Genomic DNA, 19,448 nt, shown 5'->3' with positions numbered 1-19,448 from the left:
GTAAGGGCACTTCTCAGGTTCGTCGTTATCCGGGTTTAAAGCTAGAAAAGCCGGTGTCAGAGCATCATCAGGCCGCTGGCCCAACTGACTACATTTATTTTGTTTTTTATTTAAAGTTTAACGTTTTGTGAGGTGTAATGGCTCTTTGAAATGGCGCAGAAAGATACGTTGTTACACCTCTTCGCAGGGGGGTGAGTGTAAATGATTTTTTTTTATCCATATGAAAACGAGAATGGCATGACGGTTGCTGGAACTTGAAGGTCGAAAGCAACTTCAAGCGCACTGCAGTGGCTTTTACTGAATGTCACACTCATATCAAAAAGACAGACCGTATGTCTGTTCTTAATATCTTCTCTGTGATATTTCGATGACGAGTTTAAATGGAGACCGCTCTTCTTGTTAGCTTTTAGCTAGTGGTGAAACTAGCCAGAGCATCATCCAGTCACGCGACCGACGTGTTTTAGATTAAATTTAAATACGCGAGCAGGTTTAGTGCTCATCAATATAATATGTAATAATAATTTTAATAACTGTTGTAAATAACTTTATTTCGGTAAAGGCTGTCCCAGTGATGTGTTACGTAATGATGGCATGATTATACACGAGACGAGGACATCTCTCGCGAGCTCTTCATGTGCTGCTATTTAAATCTGAAATGTGCCCGAGGAGTGTAACGTTAGAGTTAGGAAATAAATAATTAAATGTTCGTCATTGCAGAGCTATTTTGCTTTAGCACCCTTTGAGTAATTGAATAATCAATTAGAAGCGCCTTGCTTTACATGAACATATCCAAGGTCATTCCGCTATTATTTTTCCTAAAACAAACCCGTATTTAATATCAGTACTCCTCTAACTTACTTCTCCTGTACGACCGATAGTGATTTATTGTTTTATAATGTTATTTTGCACTTGTGTATGCGGGACTTTCTCAATAGCACGGGAACGTGTGAGAATCATCTGTGTTTTGTGCGCGTTTAATTTGCGCATGCTGTTCAATGTCACTTGCTCTTGTTAAAATGTGTCTGTGGAAGTGCTTGGGTATGAATCTCTCTGTCCTTGAAAAAGCCATGTCAAGCATGCATGTATACTAGAGCCATGAATGTATGTGAGCATGTGGCAGGCAGCTATTTAAAAGGACAATTCAAGTGCACTTGTTTGCTGGATCTCCAAAAGTATCCAGCTGCAGAGAAACACTTTACAATATGTTACACATATGTGTGTGTGTGTGTGTGTGTATGCATGTGTATATATATATATATATTAAATAAGAAATCTGTCTAGTTGTAGACTATATCATTGAATAAACAATAAGCGGTTGTGTTTGTTTCATTTAACATTAAATGTGATTAATAAGTTATGTTTTACAATATTTTTCATAGTACATCATCATGATATCTATGCTTGGACGAACAGAAAAGTGACTTTATTTATTTAAAAATATTCTTGTTAAATGTTGTAGATATCAATACGATCAAACTCCATGTCAAAACAGCTCAGAGAACATTGCATGTTACATCAGAGTGGTGCAGATTATAATGTAACTTACAATGTTGTAGGCTAACTGGCAGTTAGCATCACACTGGTTCCCTCAACAAAATACATAAACGAGCTCTGTGATCAAAACGGTGAAAAAGTTTATGATACTTATGTTTTGTTCATCAAGATAATTTTCACAGATGAACACAACTTGTATGATTTTTTTGAAGCCAAAATGTAGTCGCCACATTTTGAATAAAGCTAAAGGTAGGCTTTATACAAACTATACCATGATCGCACGACTTCAACATAGTCCACACTACGCTTCCGGCAACCACCTTTTTCAAGATGCGTAAAAGCTAAAAAGAATCATGTCTGAGATGATTGTAAAATACATCAAACACTGTAGGCTTATTTTATGTTATATTATATAAAATGGTTATTTCCAATCCTTGATCCTGATTGGTCAATAGCTGTGCTTTATTCATGATAAAACACTGCTATGACCGCTTCACCCAACGGTTCTATTATTTATCACTGTGCACCACTGCAGTTTTATTTGAGCTTTCATGTATATTACACATTGGAATGTTGTTGCTGTTCAGTCAGGGACTATTATTTTTTCTAGCAGAAAGGAATGCTTTTATTGATTTTACTTCATGAAAGTTGCATCAATACATATTTATTTACTTTAATATTTTTATTGTTTGGTAACCGTTTTATAAAAGAAATAAGGTACTCGAGACAAGTGCTGAATTGTGAATAAGTAACGGCTGAAGGGTGTTGTTAGGCACGACGTGAAGTGGATACAGCACAGCCTCACGTACCTGAAAGTGCCTTGAGCTTGTGTTCACCATAGACATGTTTTATGCCATTTAATAAAAACCCATTTTTAAAAACCCATTGACTTTGGGTCGATGGAACCGGAAGGGCTAAAATGCTAACTAGCTTCTGCGTTTTGGCCTACAAATTTACATCATACCTGCACCTCTCTCTATAGGCAGCGCAACTCCCATAGCTGTATAAGCGCTGCCACTCACTTCGATCCTGTTGCTGGTGGTCTGAAACTGCTGCCTCTTAAGATTTTCATGTGTTTCCATAAGAGTTTTCATGTTATGCAGCAAAGTGATAAAAAAAAATCAAGGGACGTGTATAATATTACAAAACCACTTCCTAAAATGTGAAGGCAGCTATATATGTTTGTTTGTTTTTTTGGTTTTTTTGTATACAGACTAATTTATATAGTTTGTTAAATTGTAAAGTCAAAATATTGCCCACAATTATAATTATTATTGGCTTTTATTTATTGGACTGAAGGCAAAACTTATGATTAAAATGTATTATTTTCAAAGTATTTGTTTTTGTATTATGTTGAGTGTATATGTTTATTCTTAATGTTAGACTATAATGGCGTTTTTAATGATATAAAATGTGTTTGTATTGCTCATAATAAATATAACTTATTCTAAAAATATATGCACCAGCTTTACCGAATATAGTACTTTTTAATTAAGCAAGCCAAAGGTGACTTTGGTGAACTTTTATTTATTACTTTTTTTTTTACAGTTACAGCACAAATAAAACCATAATAAATTGTGACTGTTGTAAAGAAGCACAGATGGCAATGAAAAAAATAATAATCTTGCTGTTAAAGTACTAAACATTGGTTTAGTCCATAAAAGTCCATAAAGATGTGGTCCTTTAATTGTAGAAAGCTTGATGGGCATAGAAAGATTTTACAATATCCGTCTTCTGCGTGATGCCACTTATAATTTCTGTTATATATATATATATATATATAACTGAAGAATAAGTTAATAATTTAAGCCAGTTAAAGATCTAACAAAATGTTGAGCTCAATTACACATTAATTCAGAGGACGAGTCTTGAAGGGCACAGACATCTGTGTGTTTGTTTTATTCAAACCACTACCACATTATGAGCGTTATGTAATCATGCCTCAAGCTTTGTTTGTCAGCTACAAAACGTTTGGTTTGGTGTTCTGCTTGCTGGATCACTTCATGAGAAGGCAAGCTGAGTAGAGGAGACTCGCATCAATGCTGGGCGTAACGCTTTTGTTGAGGACGTCTGCCCTTGTAACTGAATGTGCTTCTCAGACAGATTTGTGGTTAATCTGTTCCTTACTTTCTGTCCTGAGGTCAGAGGCATTGTGCTCTTCACATGCCCTGTACTTCTCCGGTACATGCTGTGACCAGTGTCAACATGGTTTGACTTCTGTGAAACATGATCTGACTGCGATTACAATTTATTTGCCTTCTGTCTCGCTTGAAATAAAAAAGCTACACAGTAGGGGCCGGATTCACGAAAATCTTCTTTGAGTTAAGAATTTTTTGGGGGAATACAAACTTATTTCTCTTAAGTTAGAAAATAAGAAGAAATTGGTAGGTAAGGTCGAGAAACTAGTAGATTGTAAAAGTATCCAACAGAGAAACTTCCGGCCGGTATGTGCCTCTCCTCTTTGGAAATGAGTGAGTCAGCCGGGTACGCGAGGGAGAGTGACAGTCGCCCAGCCAATCATTGCATTCGTTCTGAATGGAAAGTGTAGTGTTTATCGCAGCCCTGATAGGACTACAGATTCATGATTTTTATACATTCCTTTTCAGAGTACTTGCATTTTAGATATTGGTATATGAAGACAGTCTAAACAAATTTATGTTTTAGAAACAATCTGCCCTGCCTTTAAAAAGAATGTTTCGTGAATCCGGGCCCAGGTTATTAAGGACAATTGTTGAGCACATTATGTTTTTGTTCATGAAATGGTTTTGCAGGTTGGACTGGATTTTTTTCGCCTGCTTTATTGGTTAGCTACTTTCTTGTCTCATTTGTTTACATGTTCAGGCTCATCTGAGTTTTCTTTTATTTGGTTTAGAGCCAGGTATCACACATGGTTCATATAGTTCATGGTGCTTGAATTACTTGAATTTGACTTTGAAATCGAAGTCGTAGAAAACCCTTGAAAACGGCCATATTTATAAAAAAGGTGCTTTAAAAGTAATTGAATTATTGAAAAACAATATATGTGAAATTAGTGTTTAATTTTATTTATCGATAAAACAATTTTTCGCGCAAAATGAACGCCGCAGCCTTTCTGATATAGATATAGAGCCCTTTTCGAATGGCTATGAATGTGATATTGCTCCTATAAATATCCAAGTATGATAGAGCTTTCATTCCTCGGGTCAAAAGAGAAAAACAAATGGGGGATATCTTTGTCTTTTAGTATCCTTTCAATGATAAAGTTTCCCAAATCATTGCATGTGTTGGACTTTATTTGTACCATATTGGTTTATTTATTTACCTTTTTTTTTTTAAAGGTAATAAAGATATTTTTTGATTAGTGAGATCTCTGATTGCAGTCCTTGAAAACCAAAAAAAGTAGTGCTGCTTAAAGTCCTGGAATTGAATTTTAGAGTACTTGTAGGAACCCTGATCACAGTGCAGAGCTCCAGTTAACTTTGTAATGTGAATCACGATCAATACCTGCGTCATATTGTGTCATTTTGATGAAGTTCAGTTTGTTTTCCTTGACCTCACTTTTATACTCTTGACTCTTACAACATCCCGGAAGGTTGTCTGGTCAGCAAGCGTTGCTGACGCGCACACACATATTTGCGTTTAAAGTTTAGTTTGAACTGGATTTGTTGCCTTAAACAGCAAGTGTAACTGCAGGTTTCATCATTTTGTAATTAGAGAAGTAGATTTTGTCTCTAATCTGGAAGCCCTCAACCTTTTTTGGTCCACAACCCAACCAAATTTCTATGTTCTGAAATTCTTACAACTTGTATTGAAACATTTTTATTATTATATAAATATGTTTTTTCTTTAATGTATTATTGATGTAGAATCTAAATAAATTAATATACAGCACCATTCAAAAGGTTGGAGCGGGTAAAAAAAAAAAACATTTTTGAAAATAGTATCTTATGCTAACCACGGGTGCATTTGTTTAACCTCAAAATTAAAGAATTAAAAATGACTACTTAAAGAAGTTTTCTATTTGAATATATTTTAAAGTTTGCTTTCCTTTGATGATAAAGCTGAAATTTCAGCATCATTACTTCAGTCTTCAGTGCCACATGATCCTTCAGAAATCATTCTAATATGCTGATTTGGTGATCAAGAAAACATTTCTTCTTATCTATATTAAGAACAATTGTGCTGCATAATTTTGTGGAAACTATGATTTTTCAGTGAAAATTCCTTGTGTTAATAAAGTTAAAAAGAGAATTTATTTGAAATTGAAATAATTTGTGTCATTATAAGTGTGTAAATGTATTTAAATGTAACATTTCTATTTTAAAAAAAATGTTTTTAAATTTCTTTCTGTAATTGAAAAAGAAAAAAAAAATCTTGCTTTTATGTAGGACCAGCAGTCACAGTTGTTTTGCTTTGTTTACAGATGTGGTGGAACTGTAGGTGCCATCATGACCTGTCCCCTGGAGGTGTTAAAAACCAGACTACAGTCATCTGGCCTCACTCTCAGACCAGTTTTCCAGGTCCATTTAGGCTCATTCAATGGTGCTGGAGTCATTAGACCGGGACCTGTCACCCCTGGCTTACTACAGGTGTTACGGTAAGCAAGAAAAAACAAACAAAATGACATCGTCATCCACCCCGAACACGAATGGGCCTGAGAGTAGATCCGGGTCCTCTTTTGTATGCATTTGATCTTCTACATGAAGGCAGATTAAAGCAACTCTTATCCTGCTGTTAGCTGCTGCTGTGGATGATGATGTGGGGGTGTTTAACTGCCAGCTGCTGACGGCCTTATGTAATAGCAAGAGCTCAGAAGTGTTCTCTGTAAATGTCTATTTTGGGTAGCACTGTCACATGATGCCTTCTTGCTGTACTCAAATTACTACCCGCAAACATGTCCCTGACTAAGTGTCTCTGAGGAATGTACGGGTCTGGGTGACTCCAGTATGTAGTGACATTTCAATTTACTTGAACAGGTTCAATATCTTCCTTGGGAAAAATGACACCATGTCTGTCCCTTTATTCGTCATGAGGAAGCATTTGCCTTGTGAATCATTCTTCATTGTTTTCAGTCAAGTGATGAAGTAAATATGGAATTTTTCAATTGTTTTTCCTTGTAAAAAGTGATGTATTATCAACCTGTGATGAGAAACAGCTCTTCAGGAAAGCAACTAAGCAGCTAAGACAATAGTAGTGAATTATATATATTTCTAAGGAGGGTTTGGTGTCATATGGGGTGATCATAAAGGAAATTGATAATAATGTGTGTGGTTATTTGTCTACATACAATCTCTCTACACTCATCAGGTCAATTCTAGAGAAAGAGGGACCAAAATCTCTCTTCAGAGGATTGGGTCCAAATCTGGTTGGTGTTGCACCCTCAAGGTAATGGTTCAATTCAGTTTTTTGAAAATCAAGATTAAGAATTTAATGTCATGGTTAAATTTGATCAAAGTTAATTTGTAGAGTGGCTTGCTTTCCCAGTCAGGCTCAGAGGTCATTTTAAATAATAAACATCTTCTGTTTCCTGGTACAAGACTGTCCAGTAGTAAAATGAACTTGTGAAATGACAGGACTGTGTTTGCCGCAACAGATTTGTGACATTAATATTGACAAGTCATAAAATAATAAGGATACAGTCTGACTTATTTTGTTGACAAAAAGATGCAGATTGACATAAAATAATAACAAAACGTTAAACGAAATTCTATCCAGTTGTATTAATTTTAACAAAAACAGATATTTTTGAACAAGAAAAAGAAGTTGTAAAAGATGAAAATTAAATCCTTGTTGTTTTATTCTTTAGCTAGTTTAATAAGTAGCTAATTTCTTAAATTATATTATTAGTGTTTTGAGAATTTTATTTTTTATTACAAAAAATGTCTTCATAAATAACCATACTTTGCTTTTTTTCCATTTTTATTTAAAATATAATATTATAATTTCTCCATAACAATAACCATACCTTTCCTTGTAGCATTTACTTTGAATTATGAAAAGGTTGTGTTAAGATAAGATAAAGTGTCAAAATTCATAGTAGTGGTAGTGGTAGTAGCAGTAGTATTAATAATAATATTTATAAATTATTTTTCTTTTTAAGAAAAAAAAAAAGAAATATCTGAGAACAGATATTGTTCCTGAGAACAAAAATCTATGCTTGTATACTGCTGTTATGATGTCATCGTATCCCACAGTCATCATGGCAGTAGATCTGGGTGCTTATTCAGCTCTGCGTGCATTCTGTTCCAGACATTCAGCAAAGAGAACGTACTGCACTTTCAGGAACTCTCATTGCAAGCTGTTTGGCTTGATAAAACATTGGCAGCATTTTCGTGTGAATCTCCCTTCTTCATATTAAAAGGAACTTTGCAATCACGCGTGGAGAGAGGAAGCAGGGGGTGACCGGTGATGAGTTCAACAGAATAAATCGCTTATGTACTATTTCTGTTCTTCTTCAGGGCAATCTATTTTGCTGCTTATTCAAAGTCAAAAGAGACTTTCAATGGCATCTTTGTGCCGAACAGTGGAGTCGTCCACGTGTCCTCAGCAGGCTTTGCAGGTGAGGCCTTAAGGTTTTTAAGGAACGTCTATTCAATATTGCCCAAACAGTTTCCCAGAACTCGAGAGGAAAAGTTATGCAACCGTTTGATGCTTACAAAGAAAAGTTAATGTTTGGATCCCTAATTGCTTTGTTTTCCTTTCAGCATTTATCACAAACTCGCTGATGAATCCCATCTGGATGGTCAAAACAAGAATGCAGCTTGAGAGGAAGTATGTTAATGCTGTAGTTTCACCCTTTCTTTACTCTCTACAGGGAACTTGCATGAGGGCATGACACAGTTTCTGTATTAGATCCTTGAGTTGTGGCCTATTTGCATGTGAGACGTAATGCATTACCAGATACTGTGAGGATAATGAGTTTTAAGCATGGGATGTACAACTCATTAGCACAGTCTTCCTCTTACGCAAACATCATGATGATAAGCATGTGATCCAATCTGCCGCAGTACAAATATCCACCTTGACGCACCAGTCGAGGCTTAGCATGCATGTTCTATAATTATGCTATAAAGAGTGCCGGCCGTCGGCTGCTAGGGTCAAATGGGAGAATTATATCAGGTGGTACGCTGAAAATAGTCTGCCATTTAATTCTCCCTTCCACCCTACACGCAAACCACATTGTGCAATGCAAAAATAAGTTACAAGTGAACATTATAAAGTCTAAGACCTTGATTTTAGTATTCATGCTCCCACGGGTCCTTGAAATCCTTTAAAGTTTGTGAATATGAAAAAAAGATTTCAAGGCTCTGAAAAGTTGAAAGTTTGAAAATAAACATGCATAGAGACAGGTCCTTGAAAGTGCTTGAATTTATTTTGTGTTGGAAGTTCTCTGTAAAGTATTCCATATTATTCCCTCCGGTCTTCTAATGTGTTATTTCGTCCTCTTTGTCTTCCAGGGCACGTGGGGAGAAGAAAATGAACGCGTTACAATGTGCGCGGTATGTGTACAAGACGGAGGGTATACGAGGTTTTTACCGGGGCCTGACGGCGTCGTACGCTGGCATCTCGGAGACAATGATCTGCTTCCTCATTTATGAGACGTTGAAGAAGTACCTAGCGCAGAGTCGATTCACCACTCCTGCCACCGACACTGAAAAAGGGGCTTCAGATTTCCTGGGCCTCATGTTTGCCGCTGCATTTGCCAAGGGTTGCGCCTCCTGCATAGCTTATCCACATGGTAGGTTGTTATTACCTATCAGCCAGTCTGTCTAAATATTTTCATAGATTGCTTCCTCTGTAGCAGTAGTACCCGAACTAAACAAGTATGTGAGGTGACGGAGGTCAAATAAATGACATCCAATCAAATGACCTCATCTTTTGAGGTCAAAACCATAGACTGGTCAAAACTGACTGCATCCACACAAGCAGTACATATGATGAGTTGCATGCAAAGTATAGCAAATCGTTCTACATTACTGCCGTTCTCAACAATATTCTATTGTAATTGGTGTTTAGCACTTACTAGAATGAAGAACAAATATTTACACAAACTGTGCATAGAGATCGATTTAAGACTCAAATGCTTTTTAAAACAAAAGCATACACACTGTGAGTTCTTGTTTTTAATGGTAGTAATATGCACTTTTCACAATATAGATTGCATCAAAGCAGCTTCATAGTATCAATCAAAACATAATAACAATGTTCGTTTCTTAGTGGAAAAACATCCACGTTTGGTAGAGCTGATCAAGGGTATTACTGATTGGTTAATTAATTTGAATATGCCCAACTGAGCAAGCCAAAGGTAACAGTGACAAGGAACCGAAAAACTCCATCAGGTGACCCAATGGAGAAAAAAAAAACCTTGGGAGAACCCAGGCTCAGTTGGGGGTCAGTTCTCCTCTGGCGTTTATGAACTAGAGGCCGGATTTACAGTAACTGATAGACGATAGACTCGATGACTCGCTCATTAAAACAGTGACTCGCCACCACCTACTGGTGGTTTTAGTTTGATATCTCTAGTCTAAGTATCACTTTGTTTTTACCATAATTTCACATTTCAACTTTCATTTAACCTTCAAATGGTCTTTGTTTCCTGTTTACACTTCTGGGCTTCGGGGTCTATACGATATACGACCCCAACAAATTATTAATTGTACAAAAAATATACATTTTTATTCATACAAATATATATATATATATATATATATATATATATATTTGTTTGTTTACTTATCATCTATTTATTAATGCTGTGTTTTTGGAGATATAAAGTACTTTTGTATCCATATACCACACAATTCCTCAAACACACCATTAACTTGCATTTGAATTTTTGAAATATTGTTTTTTTTTTTTTTTTATGATACATTGCATTTATGCTCTAGTACTAGGCCTTCATCTCTGAGTAAAAATTTTCAGATTTATGCCGTATTTATTTAGTTTTTTTCCACATTTCCCATTCATTTCAATGTAGGGTCATATTGACCCCAAAAAAAACATTTTTTTTACATGCCTTCAGAACAACCGAATCAAGCCCAGTTTTTTTTTTGTGTGTGTGTTTATAGATAGATATTGTATGAAAAGTCACAAAATCTTATTCCACTGAGATGAAGGGAACCTTTTTTTTTTTATTAAGTAAAAGTCGATTGGGGTCGTATAGACCCCATGACCCGATTGAGGGCTACAACATTATCTCATAACATTATCTGTGCCTTATAGTATTATATTTATTAAAAGTGACAGCAAATACTTTTACATTATTACAAAAAATATATATTTTTCAAATAAATGCCGTTCTTTTGAGCTTTCTATTCAAAGAATCCTGTAAAAAAGCACCACAGTTTTCACAAATATTAAGAAGCACTGAAAAGACTGGAGCAATCATGCTGAAAATTCAGCTTCGCCATCACAGGACTGAATAAAACTTTACAATATTACAATTTTATTTATATGTATGTATATATAATGACATTTTCAGGAAAACTGATTTCTCATTAGCATAATGAAACGTACTGAAACTTTTACCTCTCCTTCGCACTGTTAATGACCATCCTTTCCTGGTGTGTCTTCCAGAGGTCATTCGGACGAGACTCCGAGAAGAGGGAAGCAAATACAAGTACTTCTTTCAGACGGCGCGCCTTGTGGCGGTGGAAGAGGGCTACGCGGCTTTTTACAGAGGACTCATTCCACAGCTTATCAGACAGATCCCCAACACAGCCATAGTGCTGTCTACATATGAGCTCATTGTCCATCTGCTGGGTGAACCCTCCAAATGAACCTGCACACAACAAGCACACAAAAAATACTTTTGACCTGCAGCTAACGTGAACCGAATAGAATCCATCATGGATGGGGATTTTTTTTTTTGAATTACCCAAAGACTTTAAACAACTTTTTTATTTAAGTTGAATGCTTGTTATTGGACCTGTTTTGCTTGTTTGTGTTCTGTAAGTGGCGCATATTGCATAACTCTTTGTGTATACTGTATCAGTGTACAGAAAAGGTCATCTGAATATACAAATAGTGCTTTAAGTTAACTAAATTATTCTTATTTTTAAGTAGCAGTATTTTGTTGCAGTCCATTGAATTCTTTGGATCTAGGATATGGTACATGTCCAAGGGTTTTGGAGTTAATCATTGGTGGATCCAGTTTTTATGTTCTTGGAAGGAATGAAAATGATACTGAAATTACGGCATAGAATAACTTTTTAGGAGCCGATATGCTCATGTTGCAATATTTTGTAATACTTTACTGCTTCGTGACACCTGGTAGCATTCTGGAGTTTGAACAATTAATTCCATTCACCTCTTTGCTAGAAATGTTTCATCTGTTTACTGTACGTTCGATTTTTCAACTTTTACAGAGAAAGAGGGCCTTGATGCATATGCTACTACTGTTGGTTTAATTAAATTATAAAATTGTTTTATTTTTTTGTTTTTGTTTGAAATGCATAGTTGAAATGAGTCCTATAAATAAATGCACCTTTTTAAAGTCTGTTGGGATGAGTTTATGAGTGTTGGCAAGATTTTGAAAATGACAGGATCCCAGCTGTTTACTTGAAGCAACATGAGGTTACAAAACAAAGAACATGATCTTTGAGCCTACTAGTAGTAGATGTCTTATCTCCACAAGATATTGTAACAATGCTGTACACAAAGTGAGAGGCACTTATGAATCATTTGTAATTTAGAAGAGAATGATCAAGTAATGTCAGCATTCGTGCTTTTAATCATGTTAATTACAACTGAACCTATGATTACTGATATGATACTAAATTTTAGATTAAACTTTAAGGTGATTGAAAGATAAGAATGCACTGTAATGCTGTAATGTCTCTGTAAAGCTTATAAATGGCTTTTACATACGTTGCCTCAAGAGGGCAGTTGTACACCATACACTATCATTTTATGCACCGCGCATATAGCAGCAATGCAAACTCCTAAGAAGGAAACCGGTCGAATAGAGATAAAGCTAATGGCTAAAAGTTAAAGAAAAATCCTGCATATTTCATAGTATATACTTTTTTAAAGTTCTAAACAATATGAAATAATAAAAAATGTTGTTACTGTTAAATATGCAGCATTTTTCATTAACATACTAATTATGTTATTTTATAATTTAATTATTTATAGTTCAATATTTATAATTTTATATTTTAATTACATATTTAATTATCAAAGTTTTAGATCATTATTTTGTTTAGAATGTTTGTACTAAGTCCAACTTTTATTTTGACACGCACTCATGACCTGGATATGACCATGTTGTAGATTGATGCGCGCTTCTGGTGCCGCATGACCTACTCCAGCGCGTGGTTTCTACTAAATAACACTACTATTAATACCCCGTTTTGCAATGGAGGCCTTTAACCAAATATTACTACAATATCCGCCATTTGTAGTTGGTGGTGTCGGAGCGACGGCGATTGCTGCAGGAGGAGCGCTGATCTATAGAATTGCAACCAGGTATTGTAACCCTGCCCATAGCATAAGATGTCGCTGGGCCTCGTTTAACACACGAGTTAGTTAGAGCTATAAACTACACTGCGATTGCTTTTTACGATTCACTTCAATTAACATGCACAGCAGCACTATTTGCATCAGTTCTGCAAAAAGCGTGTGCTCGCAAGGCGCGCAGCCTTTAAGTGGCGCGCGCTGTACAAACTAGTGCTACAGCTTTTAAAACAGACTAAAAATTACCTATTATATTAATAGATTCCACCAAAATGTCATAGGTACTACGGTCATGGCTACTTCTGTAAAATAACGATAAAGTAATGATCGAGTCTCTTCCGAATCTTTATGAATTCTCATTGAAATGCCTTTTCTGATTGTACTGTTGGTTAGTACCATAGTGATATCTATTGATGTTATTGTTATTTTGTCGGAAAACTAATTACAATGGTTAGATATTCAGTGAATAGGCTAAATCATATTTTGTTAATACTATACCATGGTATTAATTTACACCTTTAAATTATCTATGGAGTAGTAAGATATGTAAAGCTTCCCCTGAATTCGCATTCATCCACATTTCTGCCATTTCATTAAAAAAATATGCACTACTTGACTTGATGTTGATGATGTTATCATCACTGGCTGGGTTTTTCAATTTAATCAGGCCCTTATCAGCTCTAAAATGAGTCAACGAATCATCAATTAAAATCAATCAAACTATAGTTGTGGTGGTCATGTTACTGTTAGATATTCAGTCTCAGGTCCTGCAACACTGATTGATTGTACTGTTTGAAAAAAAAGAAAGGAAAAGAAATCCCAGTTTTGCATTAGATTCAAAGTTCAGGTTTTATATTACTTTCCAATGACTGTCTTACCTGTCCCATGGGAATGAATGCAACTAAAAACACTGGACTACTGGACTACTATCAACAGGACATAAGCTGAATGATACAATTGACTTTTTTATGTTATGTATAAATCTCAGTAGAAGTGTGATTCATTAGACGAATGCACTCTAAAATACTGTAGTTTGATTGGATACACAACTTTTGATTTCAGCAAATAAAAATATATGGATGCATTTTCTCTTCTCATTTATTTTAAGCTATAAATGGTTATATATTTACTTGCCTTTGCTGTTAGAGTTTTACCCCCGTACTCTGCAGAACAGACAGTAGTGGAAGAACCACTTGTGGTCTGTCAGGTCATGTTAATGGAATTACAGTTTTTATCTGTTTTTAATAACTTGCAGCAGTTCTTCTAAAAATGACCCTTTTTATTTTACAGGAAGAAGCCAAGTCATGTCCAAGTGAATTGTTGGTTCTGCAATCAGGACACAATTGTTCCCTATGGGAACAGAAACTGCTGGGATTGTCCATACTGCGACCAGTATAATGGATTTCAGGAGGTATTTGCATTATGTTATGAGATTTATAAAATGCATAATGCATTACATGTATATTTTTAATAACTGTTTTTTCTTATTGAGGATTCTTGTGTGATTCCAGTTTTCAGCGTCATACGATCTGTCAGAAATCTCTAAAGAAACATTTCTTATTATTGTCATCAATCAGTGTTAAACAGTTGTGCTGCCTCATTTTGATTTATTTTTTGGAAAATAATTTAAAATAATTCCAGTATTATTTGATGACTTAAAATATTTCTATTACGATTTCAAATAAATGTTAATAAAACTTTTGTCACATTATAAACATCTTAACTGTCACATTTGAACAGTTTAATGCATTTTTGTTAAATTAAAGTATAGGTTTGGGTGATATACCAGTAGTCACAATAAACAGGTAGAGATTTTGGACTAACATCTTTATCGCGGTTATGCTCACATTGCCATGCTCTAACGTCAAAAAGCTTATCGTTTGAATGTGTTTATAAGCCTTTAAGTTTAAAAACAAGATATTTGATTACGTTCAAGAGCAATAACCTAAACTAATTTCAATATATGAGAGATGATTTCTGAGCACACACCCATACAAACCGGAGTTCTTTTTGGCGCCTTATTGGCCTTGAACGTTCAAAAACACACAATTTGTGACAAAATCTGTGTTTTTCTGCATTGTTGTAATCCACATAAAATTCAATATGGTGTCTATCCTCACCAAGGTCTATAAATGTACATTTAGTGTCAAGCAAGTGAGTCTTTGTTTTGCGCTTCTTTTTTTGATCTGTAGAACGGGGACTACAACAAACCCATTCCTGCTCAATACATGGAACATCTCAACCATGGTGTTTCCGCCGGTGTCCCTGAGTCACCGAAGACTCTGCATTGGGTCAATTGCCAGATGCTTCTGTGCAAGAAGTGTAACAACAACCAGACACTGAAGATTAAGCAGCTGGCCTCGTTCATCCCCAGGGATGATGTAGGTTTATAACTGACTCGTTTGATTTCTTCCTTTCAAGGCAACCAAGGGTTAAAGCTTGTTGCTTAATTAGATGAGCTTTTTATACAATATGACATTCAATCTAAACATTTTAATCCTTTAAAATAAGCTTTTAAAAGGTCTGTTTTTATAATGTGAAAAGCTTGTAACATGCATGCAACCAGTAAAATTAAAAGCCATATGTCCACCGTAATGGCAGGAAAACTATGATGAGGAGATCGAAGTATATAAGCACCACCTCGAGCAGACCTACAAGTTGTGCCGGCCGTGCCAGACGGCAGTGGAGTACTACATCAAACACCAGAACCGACAGCTGCGGGCTCTGCTCTTCAACCACCAGCTCAGACGCAGTCGGGATGCTGATAAAGCCTTTATTAAGGTGGTGATCTCTATATATTTACATCAAGCCACAGGACTTGACATGAAAATTACAGGAAGATTTATGTTTTTACACCTCTCTGAAGTGTATCTTCGAGAATATTAGGAGCTTGATTAGGTGCCAGGAGCTTGACATGGAAAAATGCTCTGAATTTAGATGTTGCCTAGATAAAACTGTTAAACCTGGGTTGCATTTGTAGCATGTATCAGGTTTGATTAATGATTACTCTGGTTCTAGTGTTTTCTTAAAACGCAGATAAATGTGTGGAAGTGATTGCCAGAGATAAGGAAAGACCTGTTCTCACTTGCTTCTTTTGTTTCCTTCTTATTTTTTTTGTTACAGCTACTGTTGATTCACATTTCGTCTTTAATCAGACATGGCATGCAAGTACTAAGTGCTATTCCCATATCAAGTTTTTTTTTCTCTCTCTTTTGTACAGAACACTTACTCCCTCAGCACGCCGACCTGGTTGATCTTGCTCAGAATCCTTGCGTTTCTCGCCGGTGCCTTCCTTGTAGCTGTGGCTTTGTGTGGATCTGGAGATGTGGCCTCCTCTTTCACGCAGACCTTAAGCGGAGTCGCCCCGCCTAAACCTGCTCTCCAAAACGACAGTGAAAGCAAGACTGATGAGGCCAAAAAGATGTGGGACGATCTGGTGGGTCTTCTTCCGGAAGAGGCCGTGGAGAACGTTCGACTCATCTGGCAGTCCGGAAGTGACCATCAGATGGCCGTGGCCTCTATTGGTGTCCTAACATGCATCACAGGGGTCCTAATGGCAGGACCTGTCAGGTGAATCAATGAAAAATATACATATTTGTTTGTTTTTTTATTAAACATTTGATATATGTGTGTATATATAATATATGTATGTATATATATTCGTAAAACAATTATATATACATATATTTATTATACAGTATATGCAGTATAGAATGTGGAATGTGTGTATATATATATATATATATATATATATATATATATATATATATATATTAGGGCTGTGCAAAAATTAATTGCGATTAATCGCATCCAAAATAAAAGTCTGTGTTTACATAATGTATTTGTGTGTGCTGTATATAATTATTTTGTATATATAAATACCTATGCATGCATGTATATATTTAAGAATTATTTGCGCTTAAATTCTGTATATATATATATATATATATATAAATACATAATCTATATTATATAAATATAAATATTTTATATATGAATAACACATTTTCTTAAATGTATACATGCATGTGTGTGTATTTATATATATATACAAAATAATTATATACAGCACACACAAATATATTATGTAAACACAGACTTTTATTTTGGATGCGATTAATCGCAATTAATTTTTGCACAGCCCTAATATATATATATATATATATATATTGTATATATGCGTGTGTATATGAAGAGTTCAGATGCAAAAGCCTCTAAGTGCCATTTGAAATTTTCTTCTTTAATGATGATTTTTGTCAAGCTTGTATATTTAAGTTCAGTGATTTCACTTAAATGGCAATGATAATTACCTATTAATTGTTATTTAAGTGAAATAACTGAACTTAAATATACAAGTTCGACAAAAATCATCATTAAAGAAGAAAATTTCAAATGGCATTTAGAGGCTTTTGCATCTGAACTCTTCATATATATATATATATATATAGGATATATGTATGCAGTACACACACACACACACACACACATGTATGCATATAATTACTTTTATTTTTATCTTTTTAAAGGTTGAGGAGGATCGACGCTGTGGCATCTGTGCTTTGGCTCCTCGTCATATGTTTTTACCTGGCCGAGTGTTACCTCAAGACGGACATCCCTGACTGGTTGGAAACTGTCAAGTTTGGCATCACTTCTGTGTGTTGTCTGGTGGGATTCGCTGCCGCTGTGGCAACGCACAAATCCACGAGTCAAAGAAGAGCCAGAGGTCACAGGTCAGAATCTGAGCAGTGACACTAAGCTAAGATATTTTATGGGACACTTTTGGGACATGTAGAAACAGGGGTTTGATTTTTCTCAGATTGTCCTTCCAACTGTCTTCAGTTCATACTAAAAAAAACTAATACACTCACTCAGTATAAACCTTCATGACCAGACACTTGCTAAATAGGCCTTCAAAACTGTACTGATAGATAAAAGAAAATCTAGTCTGTGTGTGTATTGCCTTTTTTTCTTGGCTAGAGCATGACTTGCCCCGAATTTGATAAAGAGGCAGAACATCACAATTTCAGACATTTTGCATTAACAGCTAAGGTAACTGGAAATGATACAGACTAGTTCTATGAGTTCTATGAGTGAATGTTTTTTTATGCATGTGGCTGTGGATAATACTGTTATTGCATTATTCACCAAGAAATTGAAATGGTGCTTGAGGAATTGGGAATTTGTCCCACTCCATGTATACTTGTACTGAGTACTAAACCCCTGATCCATTGCAGCATGGAAGTGGCTTAACATTTATGAAACATCATCTACAACTTAAAATGCCTTGCTGTGTCAACTATATGAAAAAAACTAAAACAAAGATAGTGTATTATGCCAATACTGCACAAATCTCATATTTGCAATCTAACAAATTGAGTTGCTAACGCACAAACACGTTATATTTAAGCTCAAGTGCTCTCGGTTTTGATGTTTGGCTACAGCAGAACACATTTGAGAAGTCTATGTCAAATATTTTTGCCTTGAGCCTCTCTCAACTAGAATCTACATTAACCTGAATTTCCAGTCATAAAGTCTGTCTCCACCACCAGTTTGCAATTATTACATCAATACAGAATTTATGCAATATTTTATTTTTAAAGACACAGAAAATTGGCTAACCAAGTACTTTGCATAGCACTATGCTTATTATATTGTGAACATTATTACACTATACTGTAAAATGTAACAAATGCACTACATTTTATTGCATGCCATTTAGTTTGAATATTACTAACCACTAAACCTCAGTAACATGTAGCCATCTCGTACAAAAAGAGACACATTTTCAAAACTTTAACGATCAAAGCTTGTACTTTCTTGTAATTTTCTCTTAAGTATTGTACTTTTGCTGTATTTTAGAAACGTGTGACATCATGTGACAGTACGACCATAGATTGAATGAATGTTTTTGTAGATTTTCATCACTGTATTTCCCACGTAACTGTATGCATGTGGCATATGCTGTGAAGTTTGTTTTTGCTGTGATCGAAGTACTAATGCGACTTAGACGTTTACCGTCTGCAACTTTTCTGTTATTTAAATCAAGTATGTTTTCAAGTGTACCTTGAGCTAATTTCCATTAGACGTGGATCAACTCATACAAATCTTGTGGTACTCGTCCACTCCCAACATACTATAAGTTCTTGACATGCTTGTTTGTGAGACAAGCTATAATATTTAGCATTTTGTTGCCAAAAGGTGACATGTGCCAATGCAAAGCTCCATTAAAGGGATAGTTCAGCCAAAAATGAAAATTGTCATCATTTACTCACCTTCATGTTGTTCCTGTTCCTTTAAAGGTATACTCCACTTTTTTGGGAAATAGGCTCATTTTACAACTCCCCCAGAGTTAAACAGTTGAGTTTTACCGTTTTCGAATCCATTCAGCCGATTTTCTGATATTTAGAAGAATATCAGTAACCAGACAGTTTCTGGTCTCATTGACTCCCATATTAGGAAAGAAAATATACAATGGAAGTCAATGAGACCAGAAACCTGTATGTATTTCTTTCTTCTGC

The 19,448-nt window shown here is 35.4% G+C and overlaps 2 protein-coding genes across 2 annotated transcripts in view; both read left to right on the top strand.

The window, feature by feature from the left end:
* The first annotated feature begins 23 nt into the window (after nucleotides 1–23).
* Nucleotides 24–11,971, top strand: slc25a33 (solute carrier family 25 member 33). Its single transcript, XM_039651561.2, has 7 exons — nucleotides 24–191; nucleotides 5,897–6,070; nucleotides 6,781–6,858; nucleotides 7,932–8,032; nucleotides 8,178–8,244; nucleotides 8,931–9,211; nucleotides 11,050–11,971. The coding sequence occupies exons 1-7, from the start codon at nucleotides 151–153 to the stop codon at nucleotides 11,250–11,252; spliced, it is 945 nt and encodes a 314-aa protein (XP_039507495.2). The 5' UTR covers nucleotides 24–150; the 3' UTR covers nucleotides 11,253–11,971.
* A 751-nt stretch (nucleotides 11,972–12,722) lies between these two features.
* Nucleotides 12,723–19,448, top strand: part of tmem201 (transmembrane protein 201) — a 13,346-nt gene continuing 6,620 nt past the window's right edge. The window contains exons 1-6 of the mRNA XM_039652503.2: nucleotides 12,723–12,942; nucleotides 14,221–14,341; nucleotides 15,123–15,311; nucleotides 15,532–15,711; nucleotides 16,151–16,500; nucleotides 17,457–17,660. Of these exons, the coding sequence (XP_039508437.2) occupies nucleotides 12,833–12,942; nucleotides 14,221–14,341; nucleotides 15,123–15,311; nucleotides 15,532–15,711; nucleotides 16,151–16,500; nucleotides 17,457–17,660 (1,154 nt within the window). The 5' untranslated portion in view covers nucleotides 12,723–12,832. The remainder of the gene's footprint in view (nucleotides 12,943–14,220; nucleotides 14,342–15,122; nucleotides 15,312–15,531; nucleotides 15,712–16,150; nucleotides 16,501–17,456; nucleotides 17,661–19,448) is intronic.

Source organism: Pimephales promelas, chromosome 20 (assembly GCF_988280905.1).
Source record: "Pimephales promelas chromosome 20, fPimPro1.hap1.1, whole genome shotgun sequence".
Taxonomy (NCBI): Eukaryota; Metazoa; Chordata; class Actinopteri; order Cypriniformes; family Leuciscidae; genus Pimephales; species Pimephales promelas.
The sequence above is the reverse complement of the archived record's forward strand: the minus strand, read 5'-3'. Positions and strand labels throughout refer to the sequence as shown.